Here is a 25,104-nt window from a genome sequence, read left to right as displayed (position 1 = left end):
AATGTTAACATTGGCAGAATAATTGGTAGTTTCTTTTCTGGTAAACCCAGTCTTTTGTGCTCAGCAGCTTGCTAAGGGAGTTATTTCTTTAAGCAAAAAGCTTACCTCAACACAAGTTATAGTCCATGGCATGGTGGATATTGTGGCACTCCATTGGAATGAGATACTTAGAAATTAACACCTTTAGATTTGTTTGTGTTTGCTCCAGCACATAGCACACTTATTACTACAGTGATACCACATTTTGCCAGTTTATTGATAATAAAATGGCTTTCTGTTTGTATTATTTCTTAAGATTTTCAGGATAATGATTACAGTTCCATCCTCACTGGACTGAATTACTTAAGTTTTAAAATACATTTTGGTATGTTTACCATTTCTATATTGATCATTACAGCATATTCTTTCAGTTACAGGGATCTTTATTGGAATTCCTGCAAAACTGCTGAAAGAATATTAGGATTAGAATTTAATTTTATGACTTCTGGTGTAATACAACTTTTTTTTTTCTTCCTATGATATGACAATGGTCTAAATGCATGTATGCTGGCTGCTTACTTGAAGTCCACTCTTTTCAAACAAATGCCAGATGCAGCTGTAGAAGAAATTTTGGGTCTTCAAGATTCATTTGGTCAACAATAGAAGTAGTTGGTCGAGGCTTTTTTAACAGTAATACAATAAAATAATTTTTTTTTTTCTAAGAGACATCCCTGCAACATCTCTGTCTTCTTCTGTAGTTCTCTAAGACCTAAGATCTAATAAAATAACTCTCCTTTTTAAAAAATATATCTGTTACCAACTTGTTACTGTTTTTTCTGAAGATGGATTTCAGCAAACTGAATAGTCTTCCATCGTTGTGGTAAAGCAAAAGTTCTGTAATTTTTTCAATTTGGGGGAAAAGTGTAAGGAGACAGAAGTGAAATTAGAGTAATTTCCTTTCTACTTGAAAGGAACTAACTGGAAATATACATGCAGTATAATGAGTGGCCAGGTAAATTGGCCTAGCTTCATTATTTTCCACCAATGTGAACAGTAGTTATCCTCTGAGAAGCATTATTCCAGTTCAGCATTTTTCTTTCTGATGTTTTTGTCATTCATGATTCTTTTTCCTGTCTGCCTTTATGGGGTTTTTTCATAAAGGTGGGATTATACTTTTCTTTCATCCCCTTTCTTACGTCAACTATTTTTGAAATGTGGATCCAAATTTTAAATTGATAAAATATTGTACTTGATCTATGTCAAATAATGTTATGACTTTTTGTAGTAGAATGTGGTGATGCTACCACACAGTGTCTGTTTTTATTCTTAGAAGTGTCATAGCCATACTGCACAGTTTTGTTTACTGCAGCTATTTTGTTGTTACTCTAGTAGATGAAAACTAAGCTGCTCAAGTTAAGATGCATTTTTATTTAAATGTAGTTTTTGACAGTCATTAAAGCTAAGGCAAGCAATGTAATAATTCACTAATTTCTTCATTTTTTTTCCTATGGCACATGCGTACAAGTTGTATTTGTACAGCAGATAGCAGATCTCTCCTAGCAATTAGCTGGTGGCGCTTTTTTTAACTGTATTTGTCAGATGTATCACATATCAGGCTGATGGTTATTTTTGGAACAGTCTACATGACTAAGTGTACTGCAGTTACACTTTGGAAGATCAAAGGGAAAAACATTTAAGAGGTGACCCTGAATACTTTTTTTATATATTTTACTTTTATTAAAAAAAAGTCTGGTGTACTTAACTATTTTGTGATAGGTGATACAAAAATGAACATATAATAAACAACTGGAAAAAGTAGGTAAAATTTCAAATTAATGTATTCATTATTGAAATGTAAGTGGAAGATTTGTAGGTTTTGTTTAAAAATGTAATATACAGATTTTATTAGTGTGTATTCTATTTTGGGTAAACATTCTTTAACTGTGAAAACTAGTTCTTCATGTTCTGTGGAAGTAGTATAGTATTAATGTATTTTGAAATAAAATAACTTTTGGTGGTTTTAATCTTTGGATTGAGTATCTTATCTTTGGGTTAAGGATGCATATTTGTCATTTCTGCTCTACTTAGCACTTTGAAAGTCATGGTGGTGGTGTTATACACAGGTAAGACAATCATTGTCATGGAAGAAGTTACTTTCTAGTTTACTGTATTTCTGAAAAGCTATAGGAGAATTTTAGTTGTAGTTTTTAGCATTTATTAAGTGTCATTTATTCACTCAACTTCAGTTTCATGAAGAGTTCTCAAAATTATTTTGAAGTGTGAGTATATGAAAACATACTCGGACTGATACCTGATCCCATTCTGTTTTTCAGGTCGTTGAACAGGGTATGTTTGTAAAGCACTGCAAAGTAGAAGTATATCTAACAGAATTAAAACTTTGTGAAAATGGAAATATGAACAATGTTGTCACACGAAGATTTAGTAAAGCTGATACAATAGGTACGCACAACTATTTTTAAAAATATGTGGTTGATACTTACATGTGGTGTCAAGTTCTGAATAGGTTTCTAGGTAAATGATGGATGGGTATTGCGGCCATTAAAAAGGATGGGAGTAATTTTGTTTGGGTCAAAGTTAAAAGTTAAACAATTTAGAATATTGGAGTGGTTCAATACAATTTTAAGAATGTAATTTTGTGTTTTATTATCTAAGCATCTGTATTAACTTTAGAGGTTTGAGCTTGTCAGGAAGTGAGCAGTGTGATATTGTTTATTGGATTTCATAGTACTTTTTTCTTTACTTTTGGTAGGTAAGAAATATATTTTAATGTGTTTCATTAAGCAACACGTTTTAGCCATATACATGAAGAGAAGAGTATATTACAAAACACAAGAACAAATGTAATTCATAAATTACTGGCTAAGGGTGACCTACAAAGGCAGTATTCTTTGGGTTGTGAAGTGGTAGGCCAGGCACAATCTTTTACGGTAATTGAGTTTTCTATTAAACCTTTAATTTACCTTTAAATCTTTAACTTACCTTTATTTGTAGTTATTTTGACTGCTCGTTGAGCATTCTATCATTGTTTGAAATTATATTTTGATAACATATTTGACTTTGAAAATAATCACAATATATGCAAAGATATTGCTGATCACAGAAACTCATTTTTTGATGTATTTGTACATGTGTATCTGAGATAAGAGTCTTTCAATCATCTGTATTTGTGCAGTTAGAATTGTACTTTATGCCCAGCCATCACTTTGTTTACCTTTGTTGACAGCAACGTTGGTTTTTTTAGGTTTTGCTTCTTTTTACATTATGGGTAGTGACTTATACTTACCACCCTTTAATTCTTTGCAGATTGCTTGCTTTAGAAACTGAGTCATTTTGCTTTGTTAAATTTAAATCTTTAAGTTAGAAAAGGAATCACTACTTGTATTAGAATAAATACTTAAAAATTGTGAAAATTCTCCTCAAAACAAGACTGCAAGTGTCGTGTGTTAATTGGCCTTCTTGAGATCTGGTTTAACGTGGGAAGATGTACTTCATTGTTCTCTAAGGAAACCCAGAAACTTGGAAAAAGTAGTCTAACATTATCCTTCCCTTAGGACCAAATGCAAGCTATTTTGCAGCTATACTGAATTTAATTGTATCATTGGAATTATAGGTAATGGATGAATTTCTGATATTTTCTTTCTCTAATCAGAAGCAGGGCATTTTGGAATGACTTACTTGAAGGTGTATTCATTTTTTCTTGGCAAAGAGAGAATTACAATTATGAGAAAATTGTCAGAAAGGTAATGAAAAGCGGTCAAACTCACTGGCAACCTCTTTCCAGACACTGGCCTTATTTGCTTTCCTGAGATGTGGATGATATGCTCCTGAAAGCCTTTAAAAAACATGCCCATTCTGAAGCTGTGCTTCTTGTGCAGAGCACAAAGCAGGACCATCTTATTCAGGACATGCAAAGGAATGTACCTTAGAAGCAGAGCTAGAAAAATTAAACCCACTTTTTAAGAGTGAAAAAATAATCTCTCTTATCGTCCATTAGTAAGATGGTAATTTATTTTTTCCCTCCTTCTCCTTATCTCAAGTATATTTAAGGCAGTTCTGGAATTCATCAAATACACAACAGAGATACTCATTATATCAATTAATCTTATGCAAGAGGGATCTTGCAGGATCTTGATTACTTTTCACCCTTCCTTGTATATTCCAGTAAGAGATGTATTTTTATTATGGTTGCAGAAGACTTGTAGTACAAAAGAGTCAGTATCAGCCCCACTGAAATGAGTGGATATAAGGTACTGTGGTCTTTTCGAGAAGTTTTAATTTTTCTAGCCACCATCATTGGTTATATTATCTGCTACCCTCGAAAAAATCAGTACAAGACCTTCCTTAATTCACAAAAGCAGAGGAATATCCTAAGTACAGTATAATACCTATGAGTATTCACATATGTGTTATTCCTGGAATACTTGTGCTTTTCCACTAAAATAGAAAACAAACTAAGCTGTATGTCAATAAATAAGTACGAAGTAGGAAAAAGTAATTATAAAGGGCGGACCTAATAATGACAGTCATTGTCTTGGGATGGTACTAGGAACGTCTGACATGTTCTTTGGACCTTCTTGGGAATCTCCTACAATTGAGGACTCTTGCCTTGGAGACTGCATATTGACTTTGAGGGTGATTGATGTCTAACTCTTTTGGGGGAGGGAGGAAATGAGGAAGGAAAATGAGCTAGATGGAGTTCAGGCAGCATTTCAGCTGAGTTGCTGATCCCAAAGAACATCAGGGCTTCTGAGTGAAAATCATTTAGTGATCCATTCAGGAGTCACTAATGGGAAAGTATGATAGGACAAAGTAGTCATCAGCTAATATGTAAGGGTTTTACAAAACACAAAATGTCGGAAACACTAGCCTCTGTTACAGGTGAATAGGAGTCAGGTTTTATCTGCAATGCCATAAAATAATTCCAAAATTGAGCTGATAAACTTCACAGATTACACCAGTGGCTCCACACCTAATGGACTTTTGCTAGCAAATTATCTTAGCAAATGGCTTTGATTCATCTTTCCCTTTATTCTGCTGCAGAATACAAGAATATAAAACTTGCCATCCTTGAGGACTGTTTATTCTGGGATCAGTGATTAGACTTTTCCTTCCTTATGAGGGATTACTGATTCGTAGTACAGATTGATATCTCGACATTAACTTAATGTCTCAGGGTTTTCTGTAGCCAGTATTTGTGATAGCAGTAGCCTTTAGGAGCCAGTGTGTACTTGTATTGGAGCCCACTGAACTTCTCCAGTGTCTTATTAAGACTGTTCCAGGGAGTTTTTCAAAATAGTACTTAAAGCATGCAGCTGTTTTTATAGATGAGCTAATTTTTAAGAATATAGGATATAACCTGTATGGGATCCATAACCTTTAACTCTCAAATTGAACTGTCTCAAATTGTGTGCGTACAGCTGATGGAGTGAGAGGCATCTTTAAAGGGCAGTTCTTCCTGTCTCTTTTAGACATCATCCTAGTACTAATAATTTCATACATTGGGTGTATATAACTGCAACTCCCCAGGGAATTGGTGGAGTCACCATCCCTGGAAGTGTTAAAGAAGTGACTGGACATAGCACTTAGTATTATGGTTTAGTTGATATACTGATGTTTGACGCAAGGTTGGACTTGTTCTTGAATGTCTTTTCCAACCTCAATGATTCTGTGATTCTAGGAGAGGAGAACCCCCATACACAACATTCCTCAAACCATACCTGTTTGATATGTTTTCATTTAAGCTGGAACAGGCACTTTTACTTTAGATCATAACCCAGTAGTCCAGTAATACTTGCTGGGGATAGGAGGAAGAATTATAAAGTATGCAAAGGTTATGTTCATGGAACTATGTAAAAGAACCTTATTTTCACAGTCTCAAAATTGGCATAATAGTCAAGTGGAACATGTGCTTCCCAGAGTCTTGGACATAATGTATAGTTGTCCGATAAGACTGGTGCTCCCTGTCTCGTAACAGTTCTGTTAATGAGGCAGGAATATGTTAAAAATTAACATAATAAATGTTAACTTAGTACTTATGACAAATATGAGCTGCAATGCTCAGATAATTAGTTGTCCTTAATAAGAATGAAAAATTATATTTTGTAAATTCTTTTAGTGAAAGCCATGGATAAATCTGGATTTTCTACTTTTTTTTTTTTTTACAAGATTGATGAGTAGATTAGTTCTTAGATTCACATTTAATTATTTGAATTCACTGGTTGAAAATTGATTCAGACAGTGACTTTTCTTTTTGAAAATCAACAAATCAAATAAGTCTGTTACCTTGTTGATAGCATCTATCTTGCCAACATATCACTTCTGTTACAAAAACAGATGATCCAGTCTAACATTTGCTTTCAGACTGAAATATGTGTTAACCAGTATAGAAAGAAATTGTATTAATTTACGTACAATATATACAAATATTAGATTGGCCAGTTGTCATACATTTCACAAGACAATGGCTGGATTTTTGCAAGGTATTTTAAAATCTCAATTTGACTTTTTATGCTTCACGTAAGAAGGGAGCAAGGGGAGCTGACACACTAGTGTTTTATCCTTAGGCTTCAGAGGAATGTCTTTCAGAGAGTTTACAGTGCCCATTTTTATAATTGTGCTTTCAGTGATCATCAGGAATAAAGTGTAGATTTCTTGACTCCTACTTTGTTTTCTGTGTCAGCTGTTATGAGATGTAGCTGCCATGGGGCTTTATGACTCTACCAGTTAAAAAAGGCAGTTAAGCGAGACTGCTATAGTGTAGCACTGTACATATTTGTTAAAAAAAAAGCTCTTTTATAAACTCTACTTTTGTGTAAGGAGAATAGAGTTAATTAAGAACTTCTTAAATTTCAGTGGTAGACAACAGTTATGGTACCTTAAAATTATGTAACACTGGTTGTATTTCTGTCAGGTAGAGTAGGAGCTGATAGACCTTTATACATTAAATCTTTCAGTGATGTAAATTCTTTCATCTTCCTTTTAAAATAAATTCATGTGCTTCAGTTTTGCAGAGTTGTCATTAATTTCCATGAATAAGTATATTAAACTTCAGACATGTATGTTGTGGTTCATGCTAATTGCACTGGGATATGGGTAGTAGAAAAACAGAAACCAAAAAGGATTTGATTTAGGGAGAGGAGAAGAATGTCTTGCACTCCCTGCACCTGGTTTTGCTACCACTCTCATTTCTTATAATTTGCTATCTACCCACACTCCTCTGTTAGCACACTCTAAGGAATGAATAGATGGATGCTAAGGTGGCTCCTGTCATCTGTTATCAACTTGTCTTTATTTGTCTTATTCTTGCTTTGCTAAGAATCGCATGCTGAGTTGGAAGGGATCCACAAGGATCGAGTCCAACTCTTAGACCCTCAGAGGACCATTGCCAAGAGTCACACCATGTGCCTCAGAGTATTTTCCAAGCACTTCTTGAACTCTGTCAGGCTTGGTGTTGTGACCACTTCCCCAGGGAGCCTGTTCCAGTGCCCAACCACCCTCAGGGTTGGAGAACCTCTTTCTAATATCCAACGTAAACTTCCCCTGACAACTGCAGGCCATTCTCTCAGGTCCTGTCACTGATCACCACAGAGAAGAGATCAGTGCCTGCCCCTCCTCTTCCCCTCAAGAGGAAGTTGTAGACTGCAATGAGGTCTCCTCTCAGTCTCCTCTCCTCTAGGCTGAACAGTCCAAGTGACCTCAGCTGCTCCTCATACAGCTTCCACTCAACATCCTTCACTGTCTTAATTGCCCTCCTTTAGAGGCTCTCTAATATCTTTCCTATATTGAATCCCCTCCCTCGACCAGCTGGAGATGCTTTGCCTGATGCCCCCCAGCACACTGTTGGCCCTCCTGGCTACCAGAGCACTGCTGACTCATGTTGAACTTGCCATTGACCAGGACCCCCAGGTCCCTTTCCATGGCACTGCTTTCCAGCATCTCATTCCCCAGCCTGTACAAACATCCAGGGTTGCCCCATCCCAGGTGCAGAATCCGGCACTTTCCCTTGTTGAACTTCAAATGGTTGGTGATTGCCCAGTCCTCTGACTTGTTAGGGTCTCTCTGCAGGGCCTCCCTGCCTTTGAAGGAGTCAACAGCTCCTCCCAGTTTTGTGTCATCTTCAAACTTGCTTAGTATCCCCTCCAGTCCTGCATCCAAGTAATTTATGAACATGTTGAAGAGCACAGGGCCCAGAATAGAGCCCTATGGAACCCCACTAGTGACAGAGATTCAGGAGGCAATAAGCTCCTACTGTTTCCAATTTAAAGGCAAGCAAGCTAAAAACTTCCTCTGTGTCCTACAACATGATGCAGTTGCATGACAATTTCTACAGTTTCATTCATATTTTGAATATGAGGAAATGGATTCTGATGCTTTATTTGACCTTGTACTGTTTGTGTATTGAAATGCTAAACTTGTGTTCTCTCCCTTACAAAACAGATACAATTGAAAAGGAGATAAGAAAAATCTTCAATATTCCAGGTGAAAAAGAGACCAGATTGTGGAACAAATACATGAGTAATACTTTTGAACCTTTGAATAAACCAGACAGTACTATACAGGATGCTGGTTTATACCAGGGACAGGTACAGTGAAATATTATTTGTGGATTTATATACATTTATTTTTTTGCTCATAAGAATGTAGCTGTACCCAATAATTCTTACTTTTTTTTAAATGAAATTGCCTCCTAATAGATTTTATTAGGGATAGAGGATTTTATAAGCAAATTTACTGAAGTAAAAGTAGATTTTGTGTGCATTTTCAGGATTAAAGATTAGTTTAACTCTCCTGGTGAATTAAAATTAAAATTTAAAATTACTTTTCAAACTTAAATTTTAAATTTATCAAATTTTACAAAATTACTGACATGACTTTGGTAAAACCGGAAATAAAAAATTATTCCTAGGATGTAGGGTATGTTCCTATAATGAAACTCAAAATCTGAAGAACTTTTTAGGTACTGTAAAAGAATAATGTCCTCTAGTCAAATTCCACTGTTCAGATTTCAGAGATAAAGTAAGAAGAGATGAAAATATTTTAGTTAAGAATGGTAGAGGCAAAAGAGCTTGTAAATCTGCTTTAACATCAGACTATATTATCACTTTCAAGTCATCACTTTATAGATGAATTTCTTCCAAGAAATTTTGCTTTTCCATGTCCGTATAAAGAACAGATACTGAATGTTAAACTACACAAATATAAACGTGAACAGATTGAGTAATTTGATCGATAGAATAACTTCTCATACTATTACATTGATTCTTTATTCTCCAGATAGAGTTGAATGTTTTTTCAACAGCTGTAGTTCGCGCTGTCATGCTGCAAATATGAATGGATGAAATTTGATGGAAGGAATTGTAGGCGCAATTATATTAAAATATTTCCTTTTTACCTTGAAATACTAGACTCTAAGCTACTTACCGGCAGTATTTATGCTATGTTTCAGTTTTCTTTTATGTCATGGAAGGTAAGTAATCAGTGCAACAAAATAACTACTTGAACTATTGTGCCCTTTAGCTTCATGCTGCATGCACTTAAACCCTCACACAGGTAATTTTAAAAATGCAGAGGTCCTGCTGGAAGAGCCCACATCTCCCATAAAAGATTTGCATCAAAGATGGAACTCGCAAATTGCTCTATCCCAGTGAAACATTAACTATGAAGCAAGCATGGTCTAATAAAGCCATGAAAAGATCTCTAGGTGACATCGGTACTTTGAGCGAAACAAATATTGTTTAAAGCAGAGTTTAACCATTGTTTATGAAAATGTTAAATGTCATAGTAGGCCATGTGTGTTTGGTCAGTTGTGTTTGCTGACACACACATGGTTGTTATTTTTCTTGCTGAGCTTCCTAATCTTGTAATAGTTATTCTGACTATTACAGTCTGTCTAACCTAATAGTTATTTTTTACTGTGTATGTGATTGAATAAATTAATGTTTTGAATTTATCAGTTGATATCTGAAGCAAGCCTTTATGGGTTCCATTGAACTTTTAAGTCTAAATCTACTTTTATTTAGTAGTCTCTGCGAACCAGTCAAGGAAGTATGGAAGAATCTGTCTTATATGACCAAAGACAGCAGACTACTCTTTTCCAGACAGAAAGCTTGTTTTAAATGTCACAGCCTATTGTATTCAGACCGAAAATGTGATTATATCTTCAAGTGGCAGAATGACTTATACATAAGATTTTGAGCATTAGTACATATGGGAATTTATGTCGTTATGTAGACACAGGCATAGCATGGCAGTTAATTAGTGTGTTGAAACATCAGTATACGGTTGTGCAGAATTAGTTGAATTGGAAATCAGGAGTTGGATTCAGTTTAAATGTTGAAGTCTAGTTGCCATTTCAAATGATCTGCTATCTCAGCTGTCAATCCAGAAAGGCATGAGCTGCTTGTAGGTCCTGTGTCATATCTGCCAGCATAGGGCAGATACCACAAATACCCGAAGGGGTTTAAAATGGCACCTGATGCCTGTGTTGGGGACTGAGTGTTCTTACTCTGTTTTTTACCAATAACTTGGTTAAGCTTGAATTAAATTAATTTCATTAGCCTACTATCCCATTGAAAAAGTAATATTTGATAAATGCTTTTATAAAATATACAGAAGTAACCAGACAGATATGATTTTAAGGCTATCAAAGCAGAAAATAGTTTTGTTTGGGTGGTTTGGGGTTTTTTCCTATTGATCTGTGTGAGGCAAAATTTCTTCAGGAATATTCCTTCCTTAACAGGGCTGTTGTATAGACATGTGATTTCTGTAGATTCATAGGTGCTGTTTAAACATTGCAGGTCATCTTCTGACCTCTTTGAGACATAAGTGGCTTGCCATTGCTTGTATAGGAATAGATATATTAAGTGGCTTGCACAAAGGTGCACAAATTAAAAAGTGTGGAGGAAAAAAGCGGAGAGAGGAAGGGGCAGTGTAATTGAATGGAATATTCTTGAATGTTAGTGAATAGTAGCTTAAATATCAAGTCTTTTCTGTCTAAATCACATGCTAGCAAATCCATTAAAAAGATGGAACAGAGAGCTATCTACTGATGCTTTTATTTCAGTTTTCTTATTACTCCTTTTGTGGTAGGTCCTGGTGATAGAACAGAAGAATGAGGATGGAACGTGGCCAAGAGGTCCTTCAACTCCTAAGTAAGTTATGAATTCCAGTCATGTGGTTCTCTATAGCTTAACTGTTTTCATGTTACTTTGCTTTATTAAAAAAAAAAAATCTGATTTTATAAGTGGCATTTTATTTTGAAAATCATCTTTCAGATGTTTTAGTTGAAAATATGATGAATATATTTGTTTTGAGTGCTGTGCATTGTAGAACATAACATAATAATGGTGAATTCCTGCATATATGTTGCTTAATTTTGTTGATTTCAACCAGTGATATATATTATCCTGCTTAAAAATAGAAAAAAATCCATAGTAGGAAACTGTAAAACTTAGCTTATTTTATTCAGATTTCTGTTTCAAAGCTTAGTGTATCTGTTAGGTGAACACAGATATATGTATTTTATCAATATTTTTCCTATATGAAAATGTTCTCATGGACAGCTTGTTCCTTCTCCTCCAGAGAACAATATTTACACACAAAGCTTATTCAAATTGCAGCCTACATTACCATCATGTTGTGTTTGTTATTTGTTGGACTGTCATCAGTTAACACAGTATGATGATGTTTTTCTTTTCTGTTCTTCCTACTACTCACTTTGATAATGGCAAGTGAGTAGAAAGATTTGTGTGTTTTTCCTCATTTAGATGGATAAACTTTTTTTAATATTGTTTCCAGAATCTAAATCTGTGTTTTGTTGGTTTTGAAGAACAGTTAGAACAGGTTACTAGTAAATTAACATGATCTCAGCCTTACAAATAATTAACTGTGTTTTTTCCCTTTGTTGTCTGGTTCTTGAAAATATCTTTCATAAGAAGTTGTTTTAAATTCTCTTTATTCTTTTTGAGATTATGCATTTATGTGAACGTCACTGTTATTTTAAAACATTTTTATGCTATCATTGCTTATCACTTGAAGGACAGAGATTCTTTGTCTTTGGTATTTTATCTTGAGCACCTTTATTGGGAACACTAGTTTCTATTAAGTTATTTAATGAAATCTGAGTTCAATTTAAGCTTAGTATGAACAGTTTAATCTTACTTAGCAAGATGTTATAGCACAAGGAATTGGGAATGTGGAGCGGTTGAAAGAATGGGATGCTAAGTATTTGAAGTTTAATCTCTGACCTCAAAAGGCATCCAGTAGAAATTTAAATTCTTAGTCAAATTTTAGATGTAGATTTTGAAGGTTAAAAGAACTGCGATAGCTCACTGTCATGGATTCTTTTGGAGGTTTTGGTAGGAAGATATTCTTCTGATGGTAACCTGTTTTTATTCTGCCAAACTTCTTTTCCACTTTAAAGAAAATATTCAGGAGCAGTACATAAATTCAAGAATATCTCCTGAAAAATGTGTGCTCTGACCACAGACCAAATGGTAATTGAAAATACTGGTATCAGAGGAGGTTGGAAGAAAATGAGCAAATGAGGATGAATGGTTTTACTGTGAAGTTAGGGTGTGGTTTTGAAAGATTGAAATTTGGTATTCCGATGTCCTGTAATAGTAGAAGGTGTGCAAAATATAGTGGATTCAAATAGCAACTATCAACAGATAGTAGTTGGGGACAAGTTTTTACACCTGTTTAAAACTTTATGAACAATTTAATAAATGAAGTTGTTTATATCAGCTACTGGGATATTTGTTGTTCAGGAAAGTTGGCTTCTGTGAAGCTTTTTCTAGAGGGCTCATACTGACTTTTCCTGGAGTGTCTTTAATGTCATCTGCTCCCAAAACAGGTATTACTTAGCATTAATGGGCAGTTTTGCAGAAAATTTTGTTGTACTAACTTGTCTGAGTAGCTGTCTTCTCAGTGTCATACGTGTGACAAAATTACACAAATGTACAGATCCCAGTTCCTTTGGTAGCTTAGTTGCTGCTGATCCCAGTATTTGAAAGGAGACTTGTGATCTGTGTGCAGACAACTTTTTTTTAATATCTGTATCCTTTTGTGGGAAATTATTCCACAGAAAAAACAACCAATCCCATTTGAATGGTTCATTATTGTCAAGACGATGTTTTAAACTAAGATATAAAGAAAATCTAAGGTTGAAGTTCAAGTAACTTAAAAAACTACAAAATCTAGTTTCTTACTTTCAGAAAAAACTGTACAACAGTTAAAACCTCTCAACCAGCCTGTGATTCTAAAACTTTAGACAAGGAGAAGCAAAGAATTTAAGTTTTGACATTCCATGAATTAGCAAATGAATAGCCATGACAAGGTTTCTATTAGTTTTCTATTAAGAAGTTTTTACCTGTCCATATGCAAATATAAAAGCAAGTTAGAGAAACATACAAAGAATCTATATATTACTAGTGAATTTCCTTCTAATTTAAAAAAAAATGTTGTTGCTGCTTTTTTTAGAAAACTTAATACACAAGTTTTAAATCTATTGATCCATCACGTTCTTTAAAATTGCTTCTGATATGGTAAAAAAATAAGAATTTTTAATTCATCTGTCAATCTATATCTGTGTGTAATAAAAGCAATAGATTTAATTCTGGCACTTTTTTTTTTTAGACTTCACTGTGGAGTAAGTCAACCTAATCAAATAGCTGGCTACTTTGCATAATTTACAGATGGTTTGCAGCTAACTTTAAAGCAATTTTTTGCATGGAAAAGAGAATACATTGTTGGTAGGGGGTTTTTGACCATACAAAAACTTGAGAGTGTACACGTTCATAGCTTTTTTTTTTTCTCCTTGTAATAATGAATGTTTTCTTATAATATTTGTCACATGGAAAGTTTTTTCACATTTTTTTTTCTCATTCAAAACTGTATGCCCTTATCTTGGAAAAACATTAAAGGCTCTTTCTTGATTCTTTTCGGTTGCTGAGCTGGATCCCATAATGTTTTTTAAGAGAAGAAAAAGTGGATAAAAGATGCTTAGCTGTGCTTTTTTGAAAAAAGATAATGGTTGTGTATCCAAGTTTTTTAGGAAAAAATATCCATACATCTTCAAAGGAAAAACTGTGTCTACTGAAATGAAAACTATCATCTTTAACAAAGAGATTTAAAATCAAGTTTCTTTCCCTGAAGCAGTTGATATGCAGACAGGTGTGCCTTTCTACTGACTTTTCTGTAAAAAAGATAATTGTGGAAAATAGAGCTAACTGGGGTCTTACTCTGATGTCTTAAATTGTAAAAGCAAGAACTGTCAGAGCTTGTCTGCCAGTCAAGAGCTGGACTGCCATTTGCTGATGCATAATAACTTGTGGTCTGAGATCCTGTGAGTAAACATCAAACAGTAGTAATGTTCAACACACATTTTCAAGTTAGTTTAACAAACATGTTCATTAATGTCAATTAATGCAGGGTTGAAAAACTCTTAACAAATGCATACCCTGAACATTATTCTTTTTTGATTGCTGAATGTTAAAATATCAACCTTTCATGGAAATCCCCCAAGAAAGTATGATTAGCTAAATTAGATGGATTTTGTAAGAAAAGAATAGTATAAACTGTAGTAGGTGAAACATACTAAAGGTTGCTTTAAAATTGTATGTCAGCCTGTATATAGCCACAGCTTCACAGAGTAAGAGTCCATGACAACTGAAAGACCTCTCAAGGTAATCTCTTCCAGTCCCCCTACTCAAAGCATGGGCAGCTGGAGCAGATCCAGGCTCATTTGAGTATTGCTGTACTGCACAGCCACTCTGCTCAACCTGTTCCAGTTTTCAGCCACCCTTGTTGTAAAACAAGTCACAGTTGATCACTTTTTTTTCTCTTTAGGAATATGACCTTCAATTCCATCTGAACATATTCCATATTCAGATGAAATTTTATTTATTTCAATTTATACCTATAGACTTCTGTTCTTTCACAGGGCACCACTGAGAAGGGTCTTTGCTCCATCTTCGTAATTCCCTCCCATTAGGTATTTATACAGTTGATAAGATTGCCCTGGAGCCTTCTCTTCTCCAGGCTGAAGAGCCCCAGCTCTCAGCCTCTCCACAACGGTCAGATGCTGCAGTCTTTGATCACCTTTGTGGCATCTCACTGGTCTTGCTCCAGAATGTCCCCATCCTTCAGGTACTGAAGAGCGCAGAAGTGGACCCAACACTCCAGGGGTGTCTTGCCAGTGCTGAGTGGAGGGGAAGGACCACCTCCCTTGACTTGCTGGCAATACTTTTCCCAGTCTAGCACACTGAGCCAAAGTGGTTGGCCCAAGGACACCCTGCTGGCTCATGTTCAGCTTTTGGTCCAGCAGGACCCCAGGTCACTTCCTGCCAAGCTGCTTTCCATTCCCCCAGGGGCAGAATTGAGTGATTTTCACTTACACTTACGTAACCCATGCTTCATCTGCTTGTCTGTGAGGGTGTTGCAGGAGACGCTGTTGAGAGACTTAGAAAAGTTGAGATAAGCCATATGTTGCTTCTCTCTCATCTGCCAAGCTATTAATCTCATCATAGAAGTCTATCAGGGACCCTTTTCTCTACAGGGCTGTAACCCATGGGACTCATCCAAGCAGATCTCTGAAAAGGTTAAAGTCTACTCTCCAGAAATCCAGAGCTGTGTTACTGATTTCTACCATGCTCTCTCTCAGGATCTCAAATTTTACCATCTTAAGGTCATTTTGGCCAAGGCCCCAACCTTCACATTCCCAACTACTTCCTCCTTGTTTTTTAAGTATCAGATCCATCCAAGAACCTCTCCTTGTTGGCTCTTCAGTCACCTGTATCAGGAAGTTGTCATCATTGCATTCCAGAATCTTCCTGCATTTGTTGTACCCTGCTGTATTGTCCTACCACTAGGTCCCCTGCAACGGCTAGGGCTTGTGAATGTTAGGCTTCTTCAGTTTGTCCAAAGAAGTCTTATCTGCCTTTTTTTTTATCCTGATCTGGGCAGTGTATAGCAGATGCCCACAGATTGTTAGAGGAAAAAGGTTGTTCTGGTTACAGTTGTTTTTGCTGATGTCCATATTTATGTTTTTGGTCACTAGGGGAATTCTAGTGCAGTTTAACTAGGGTTAATGAAGTATGTGGGCAAGTCAGTACGTAATGTGAGTTATCGTTTCTTTTGGCATAGGACTACAGTAAAGTGGGTTTTTTTAACCTGTCTTTTGCTGCAGGGTTTGTTTGTTAGATTGTTAAATGTTACTTTTCAAACTTATCTCTTGCGTAGTTCCTGCTGCTGTTCTAGCTGTGTTGAGAATTTGGTTTACTCCTGTCCTGCATGAGAGAACAATCCATTTACTGACTATTGGATTTTTTACAACACAGAATTTAAAATTTATTGTTTTTGTCAAGTAATTAACTGTGTTCTTTGAACATCTTTCTGTGGTGTGTTAACACCACAGTAACATTAATACATACTGTAGTTAGTACTCTACAAAAAGTGCTACTCTGTCTTAGAACCTTGTATTTAAGCAATAATTGAGTTTTGTTGCACACTAGCTTTTTCATTTTGTCTTAAGGGATTCCTAAGTCATAGCAGTTGTTTTATGAGTAGATACATTTGATCATTCTTTTCTGCATAATTTTAAAGGCATAACTGAAGTATGGCAATACATTCAGCCTTAGCACTTAACGGTCTTCTCAGGTTTTTTTATTATCCTTGCTTTGATTTTTTTTGTTTGTTTTAAATGATGGGGAGTGGTTACTGCCAATATTCTTATGAAGTTTTCCCAGAAGTATTGAAATATATTAAGAACTGCAAGAGCTAAGAATGAATTCTGTTCTTCTCTGTACACAGTATTTGGCAATGTAAGCAGCCATCATCAAGCAGAAAGGCTGCACATCTCAGAGGGTGTTCAGGGATCTCTAACTAATTTACCTGTAGCACTTTGTATTTGATAGCAAATGCTATCAAAGACTAAAACTACTGATTGTCATAAACAAATTAATTTACATTTTGGTGGAAACCAGACCTTTATGTAGCTTATTCTGGTTTCTTTTAGCTTTTTGCACAACAATTAGACCTTGAGTTTTTAAAATTTAAAACTGTATTGCATGTGAATTTGGCTTAAATTATATAAAAGCTTCAAATTTGTTTTGAATTCAATTTCGGTTCAAAATCACTCAGATCAAATAGTTTCTAAGACAGTTACATGTATGAATGTCATAATTTAACTTTTTTCTTGAATTTAGGGAGGGTTAAACTGACTTCAGTTTGATATCTTTCTTTTGGACACAGTCTGTGTATATTACTTCTCTGAAGATAATGTTCAAAGTGGATGATTTAGATTGATAGAGGAAATCAGCAGGAAAACTTTGTAAATGTTGATCAGAGTACTTTAAATGTTAACTAACATGTTCTTCACATGGTGATACATAGAATCACAGAATGGTTTAGGTTGGAAGGGACCTGAAAAGATCATCTAATTCCACCCCCCTGCCATGGGCAGGAACACCTTCGACCACATTAGGTTACTCAGAGCCCCGTCCAAACTGCCCTCAAAAACTTCCAGGTATGGGGCAACCACATTCTCCAGGTGGCCTTACCACCCTCACAGGGAAGAATTTCTTCCTAACATCTGATCAAAAACTACTCTCTTTCAGTTTAAAGCCATTCCCCCTAGCCTGATGACTATGTGCCCTTGTAAAATGTCCCTCTCAAGCTTTCTTGTAGTCCTCTTAAGCTACTGGCAGCCTTCTCTAAACTTTCTCTGGAGCCTTCTCTTCTCCAGGCTGAACAGCCCAAATTCTCAGCCTATCTTCAGAGAAGTACTCCAGCCCTTTTATCATCTTGTGGCCCTGCGCTGGACTCACTTCAACAGGTCTGTGTCCTTATGTTGGGGCCCCAGAGTCACAGGACGTCACAGGAGCTTTACAGAAGGGGAGAATCACCTATCTTGAACTGATGGTCACACTTCGTTTGGTGTAGCCCGGGATGCAGTTGGCTTTCTGTGCTGCAAGCGCACGTTGCTGGGTCATGTTGAGCTTCTCATCAATCAACAGGCCCAATTCTTTATCCTCAGGGCTGCTCTCAATTCGTTCTCAGCCCAGCCTGTACTTTTACTTGAGATTGCCCTGACCCAGGTGCAGAACCTTGCATTTGTTATTGTTGAACTTCATCAGGTTTGCACAGGCCCACTGCTCAAGCCTGTCCAGGTCCCTCTGGATGGCATCCCTTCCCTCCACCAGCTCACACACACTGAGTGGTGTCAGCCACACCACTCAGCTTGGTGTCATCAGCAAACTTAATGAGAGTGCACTAATACCGCTGTCCATGTCACCAACAAAGATGTTAAGCCACACCGGTTCCAGTACTGACCCCTGAGGACCACTGGTCTCCACTTGGACACAGAGCTGTTGACCACAACTCCTTGAGTGTGGCCATCCAGACAGTTCCTTATCCACCAAGGAGCCCATCTGTCAAATCCGTTTCTCTCCAGTTTAGAGACAAGGATGTCATGTGAGACAGTGTAAATGCTTTGCAGAAGTCCAGGTAGATGACGTCAGTTTTCCCTCATCCACCACCTCTCGTAACCCCATTGTAGCAGGCCACCAGATTTGTTCAACAAGTTTTGCCCATAGTTGGCAGCATGTTGGCTGTCACCAAGCACCTCCTCAGGTTTCCTGGTTTGGTGGCCTGTAGCAGACCCCCACTATAAATGTCACCTGTCTCTGTCCTTCCTTTAAACCTTACACATAAGCTCTCTGTCAGGTCCTCATCCATCCCCAAGAGGAACTCCATGTACTCCAACTGGTCATTGACAGAGGGCAACACCACCTCCTCATCTCCCCTGCCTGTCCTTCTAAAGAGCCTGTATCCTTTCATTCCAACACTCCAGCCACAGTAGCCATCCCACCACTTATTACCAGTGATGGCAGTAAGATCATTGCCCTGCAGGCATGTGCACATCTCTGACTCCTCTTGGTTTTTGCCCATGCTGCGTGCGTTTGCATGGAGATGTGTAAGTTGGGCCCTCCACAAAGGTGACTTCTGGCTGCAGTGGCTGGAATTCCTTTGTGCCATATTTCAGGTTCACTCCTACTGACCTGCAAACCATTTCCAGGCTCTGGCCAACTCTTGCTAGCTCTGGCATCAAATTCTTATGATTGGGGCGGATTGATTTCTCTTCTCCCCCAGCAACTTTTCTGTTGGAAAACGTTTATTAATAGAAAGTTGAAAATAAATGTGAAAATGTACTCAGGAAAATTTCCTGTGTAAAAATGTTTATCTCCTTGCAGAGTTTAGTTCTCGAAAGGTGCTTAAAAAGTCCTGAGCATGCAGCATTTCTTCTCTTATTATTGTGATATGTATTTCAAAGCTTTTCAACGATAGCTGGAACTCCAATCACTTGAAGTTGCATAGGGCCTACGAAAACATGAAGGTGCCTGAATTCTTTTAAGTATTTAGAGTCTTTTCCTTGGTTACCTGTAAGATTTGATCAAAAAAAGAAAAATACACTGCAAGATAGTTGTAAATATTGTGTTTAATTTTCACGTTCAGAGGGTGTTTGTGATGAAAATGATCAGTATTCTTGTGGGTTTTAAAATAGTCTTAAACCATGGGGATGAGTGTTAATGCTTTTACTTTTGACAAAAAAGATTTTTAAATATTATTAAGTGTTGGCCATAATATCCTGAAATTTTTTTAATATTACTGAGACTACTTTAATTAAATGGTTTCGTGCTGCTGTTAAGCTAACCTTGAAATATGTATCTTGATCATTTTTGTATCTCATCTTAACATCCATTTAGGTTGAAATGAAAAATTAATAAAATTTCCGTGTTAGAAACTTTACATTTTAGGTTTTAGAAGATCGAAATACCTGCAGTCATACTATAAACTGAAAACTATTTTTTTAGCATAGTGGCCTGTGATTTCTTTTGCTTTTTAATAGCTCTATTTCTTCAACAAGTTATGAAAGTGTGAAGTACTGTGAAGTATTTCGTGTTTTAAAGGATGGATTCTGAAGGCTGCATGTCCTGGGTATTTTTAGTGCTTTGCCCACTTTTTGAAAAGTGTTTCTCTTCCATACTTGTTTATATGCTTTGTTCATTTACTATCTTTCTTTCATGGTTTTTAGTATCTCAGCATTTTTGTCTAATTTATCATTTTCATATTTTTAAAGGTCCCCAGGTGCATCCAATTTTTCAACTTTACCAAAGATTTCTCCATCTCTATCAAATAATTATAACAACATGAACAACAGAAAGTAAGCAATATACCTTAAAACATTATTTAATTTAATCACCCTGGTGTGACATAAACAAAGTTTGATGTTTTATAGCTCCTAGCTTAAGGATTTTGAATTGCTTTGCAATATTTGGCTTGTGATTTGTTACTGGTCACTATTTCATAGTGTAGGTATTGTAAAACTGATACCAGGAAATGAAACAGCATTAAAGATGTTTATAACTCTTAGTCTTCAGTAGAGAAGACACTAAAAGGAATGTTGAGCATCGTAAGAAAATGTGTAAATACTTCATGTAGAGTTTATCATTCTAGAAATACATTGTTGTTGTTATTATTACCCTGTCTGAATTTAAATGGACAACAAAAAAGCATAAACTACCTATATTTATGGTGGTCAGGTTTTCCCATACTTACTGCTCCTAAGGTATGAGAGGAGCGTATGTGACATCACACATGGATTTGAAATCACAACAGTTTTAGATGTAATGTAGCCAGCAACCTAACTTCTGTTTCTTAGTGCAGGAAGATTTGAAAGAGATGAGTCTGTGTGCTTGAATATTACAGTGAGCAAAAACTTAGTAAAAAGCTTCTCACTTTTATGAGTTTTCTCCTTTATATTCCAAATTAGGAGTTTAATAAAGAATGTAATAAAACTCTAAAAGAAGAGCTTCCATATTCCAGTGGCCAACTTTGTGTGTAATTTTTGGGGTTTTGTGGTTTTTTGTTGTACACAACTGTAAAAAAAGTTGGTGAATATAGAAAAACATGGAATTATTTCACTTTAACAGATAATGGAGCATCTTTCAAATGCTTGAAACCAGAGAGCACTCGTCTTTAATGCAAGCTGGGGGAAGTTGAAGAGCCCTATTCTTACAATTCATTCAAATTTTTAATATTTTTCCAAACATGCATTTTGTGATCAAACATGAAGATGTTAAATATTAAAAAGGTGACATAAGTATTAAATATCTTATACAATATTTTCCAGTTAAATACTGCACTTATCAGAAGTGATTTTTCCTAAGGGGTGAAGTGTCACTTGTGCTTCTACCAATTGTGAGTAGCCCCAACTCTCACTGTTGAACAGCTGAAATCCATGTATTTAACTGCAGTCTTTTGTACTCCATGTGTGACTGTGTAGTAAATAAAAAGAATATTGTATCTATGATTGTGTGAAAAGTTACTTGATCAGAACTGAGTCTCCAGCTGAGAACTAACCTCTCCTTCCCCCAGTGCTTAAGCAAAAGGCAATTGTAATGCCAAAACCAAAACTTAACAGCTGCTTTTTCCTAGGGAGCAGCCATTTTAAATAAAGCCATCAAGGCTTTCCTAATTTTTTTTAAAGTTTTGTTTTTTGTTTCCTTTTTCAGTGTTAGCTTCTTGCTAGTGATCCTGTAGTTATTTTTAGAAAGCACTTAGAAAACCTGTTGCCAATTCTTGCAGCTTTTAAAGATAGTTTGTTCACTTGCATTACCTGATTTTAATTTTATTTCTTGATTTATTTTGGAGCCAAAATATGAGCTTTTAGAACTTACTGGGGTTTTTTGGTTTATTTGCTTTGGGGGTTTTTTTGGTGTGGTTTTTTTTTTTTTTGCGAGAGGGGTTTTGTTGGATTTTTTTGGTTGCATTTTTTTATTTTATGATTTTCAACAGAAATACATGTACAAGGAAGTAATATAAAATTCAGATTTGATAAGGAATTGGTCCTTTCAAGTGCTTTAACTGTAACTTAAACATTTGTAAATCCACTAATAGGTATGTGAACTCTGTAGTGTTATGAAGTACTAGCCATTTTTCTCTTATATATCAAAACACAGTATATCTGGATGTTAGGTAAGACTGATATTCAGTGCAGAAGTATATGGTTTTCCTTACAATGTAGTAATCCAATTATGATGAGTTTAAAAGAAATACTTTAAAAATCACAAATTAATAATACAATACAAGATCTAATTCAGAAGAATCTTTAGCAGCACTTCTGTCAGAATACAAGTTCAGTCATATGAAGTCATATGCATTTATAAACTTTGTACTTTAAAGTACACACTGTTGCATTAAGAATTTTTTACTTCAAAAAGTAAATGGAAAGATACATCTCTATTTAATTGTATTCTGTCATTCTGGGTTAAGATCATTTGCTTCTATGTTCTGTTCTTCTCACAAACATCTTCCTGTCTAAGAAAGCACTTATTTTTCGTTAATTAATGCTATCTTCATCACTTTCCTAATTAACTAATTAATGTCAGGTTTGCCTGGAATTTATTTTCTTGTTTCTGCCTTATTGTCTCTTATATTGCATGTTTTCTTTAGTACAGTAGTGAAACTGTACATTTGTGGCTTTCCAGGGTCTGTTGGCACCTCCATATGCCCATGAAATGCTCTGACTCTAAAAGAAATTCCAGCATTTGTTTTGAAGATAATTGTAGCTCACAAAGCTGATTTGTAAGGCAGAAAAAGCAAACGACAACTTGTGTATATATTTAAGTATCAGGTTTCTTTATATGGTACACATTTCTGTAATACTTGTCTAATCCAGGAAGTGTTCTGTGTAAGATTAAGCCTCTAATTGGTAGATATTTAATTGTGTGTTGAGCTAGTCATATGTTAAATAATAGAAATAGTTGGTGCAAACTTTATCTAGTCCAAAGCCTTCATTTCTGTGAATGTGTGTTTGGGTTTGATGGAATGGAGGATTCCAAATAATTGATCACTGATGTTCTTTTGCCTTTACAGTTTATCTTGTTGAAAGAGTAACATAGGAGGATTAGCATAATATGTGTTAGTGGATTCAGAAGAGCAGGGAGAGACACACACAATTTAGGTCTTACTGAAATTTCTGTTTGTTGCTGTTAATAAAGCAATCTCAGATATGATGTTTCCTAGATTACATGGAGTAGGGATTAAAAACTCTTTAACAGGGATTTTGCTTGGGCAATTAGGTGGAAAGTTGTTCCTTTTCCTTTATTTGTAATCATTGTTTAAGTTCCTAGAATTACTTGATTCCATCATTTAGTAGTGTCAGCCTGTCAAGATGGACAGCTGGCAGCTTTTTTGCATGCTTGGCATATTTCACCATGCCTATTTCTAGAAGTACAAGTGTTATTTACATCACCTGCAGAAACAGTTTCTTGTGTTGTACTCATGTTGTACCTGACACATAACCAAATATTATGAGGAGGGCATTTTTTTTTTCTTTTTAACTTAAATAGATTATAATGTTATCTTTTGCTCTCCAGACAATGATAGTAAACAATAACAAAGTAGTGGTCTTTGGGCCTCTCCTGCTGCTTCGGGTATCTCTAAAATCTGAGGGAACTTCGTAACAGGTTTCTTAAAGTGGCTGGTCACAAAAACACTTTGGCAGTGGCTGTAATATTATGGAGGACAGTAAGTCTTCCAAACATTTCATTTTCTGGGCTCGTTCTTGCAACTCAAATTCATTTGCAGCACCTATTGTTGGTACGTGGCACTCCATTGTCAAACTGTGTCCTTTCAAAGTGGTGATGCTTTTACAACCTTCTCTGTTCAAAATCCACACTTCCCAGAACTCCAGTTGCACAAAGAGTGCTCTGTGTTCATCAGCATCATCTGAAAGCTGCTTTGATGTTTAAAGGCAGGATACAGACAATACACATAAGTCATTTCAGATACAGCACATGCAATTCAAAATTTATAAATGTATAGATAATAAAATCTTATTTGGAAACTTCCTTTTACCATTTTTACCATTTCAAGAACCGTAGTTGTTCAAGGGTCTGAAGATGGTTTCATGTTTTCAAGTCTTGCCTTGTTTCTGAGCAGCAATTTCTTCTAAGAGGCATCAGAGTTTTCTTTCTGTTATTGCCCTTACTCGACCAGCCCATTTTGATACTACTCCTATGCTTTTCCATGCATTGTTTCTTCATTAAAGGTAGGAAGGTTTTGCAGAAAAAGCAGATGGAGGCTTGGGGACACACTATTATCACAAGTTACTTTTTCTAGGGTATCTCTGTTTGAATGAAGTTCGTGTAGACTTACTTTGCATCTTTACTTGCTTTCCATTGTTAGCCATTTACTACTGAGAGTTAATAATACTTTATTTTTCATCCAGTCCCAAAAGCATAAAAGGAAGAGCAACAATGTAATTTAAATAAAAATAATTGTTCCAGAACAAATTAAGTTCACAGACTGCTAAAGCTGTAAAGAGACATCTCCTAGTCTCGTGCATATAGTAAGCACTTTGTTTCGTGGGACGTTTTGATAAAATATCCTAGAACCACAAAAGAAAAATACATTAATAGACCTGATTTACAGGATGAGTGGTAACCTTATTCACTAACCCCCTCAAATGTATTTCTGTGGGCCAGTACAGAAGATGAAAGTGGTCAGAAGTGTCTTTCCATTTTGAGAAGTAAACTGACTATTTGTCCCTTAGAGCAAACAAACACTGCATCTCTCTGCATTGCAATTGTCTTAAACTGAATTGTCATTGTGGTACTCAGCTAACTTGAGAAAATCTTTTACATGACTACGCTATAGCCAAAAAATACCAATTGGATTTCCTAGCTTCCTAGCGTCCCTCCAAATGTGAAAGGGGAAAGCTGCAGAGAAGCAAAACAAAGGGGAATGAAAATCCCTAGGAGAATTAAATTAAATCTGTTTATTACCCCTATGACTCCTAAATTTCTTAAAGAGATTTCTCTTTTGTTAACCATGTGAAAAGTGTAATCTTTGAGTCAGGTAAGGAAAGCAGTAGGAAGGAAGCAGGGCTGAAAGTAGCTTGTTGTGTACCTTGTGTGCGTGCGTTTCTGTTACTGCTATGCACTGTTGAGCTGGGTCAGGGGTTGATTATATTGTGGAGGGTGCATTAGCACCAGGGGCAGGCTTGTGGTTTTGCTTCCTGGGGGAACTAAGGCTTGCCAG

At 36.0% G+C, this 25,104-nt stretch overlaps 1 protein-coding gene across 6 annotated transcripts in view; it reads left to right on the top strand.

Annotated features, from left to right (window-relative positions):
• Positions 1-25,104, top strand: part of USP15 (ubiquitin specific peptidase 15) — a 62,838-nt gene that overhangs the window by 16,065 nt on the left and 21,669 nt on the right. For 2 of the 6 annotated variants that reach the window (XR_003529836.1, XM_027656299.1), the window contains exons 4-7: positions 2,313-2,439; positions 8,437-8,582; positions 11,089-11,150; positions 20,138-20,221. Coding sequence is in view for 5 of the 6 variants with exons in the window: in XM_027656299.1 (XP_027512100.1) it covers positions 2,313-2,439; positions 8,437-8,582; positions 11,089-11,150; positions 20,138-20,221 (419 nt within the window). In the remaining variant the exon portion in view is untranslated. Of the gene's footprint in view, positions 1-1,560; positions 1,680-2,312; positions 2,440-8,436; positions 8,583-11,088; positions 11,151-20,137; positions 20,222-20,990; positions 21,344-25,104 lie in introns of those variants that run through there. The other 4 variants (XM_027656339.1, XM_027656317.1, XM_027656309.1 and 1 more) reach the window with 4 other exon arrangements.

The sequence above is a fragment of the Corapipo altera genome, unplaced genomic scaffold (assembly GCF_003945725.1).
Source record: "Corapipo altera isolate COAL_440 unplaced genomic scaffold, ASM394572v1 1, whole genome shotgun sequence".
Classification (NCBI taxonomy): domain Eukaryota; kingdom Metazoa; phylum Chordata; class Aves; order Passeriformes; family Pipridae; genus Corapipo; species Corapipo altera.
This window is presented reverse-complemented; position numbering and strand designations above follow the sequence as displayed.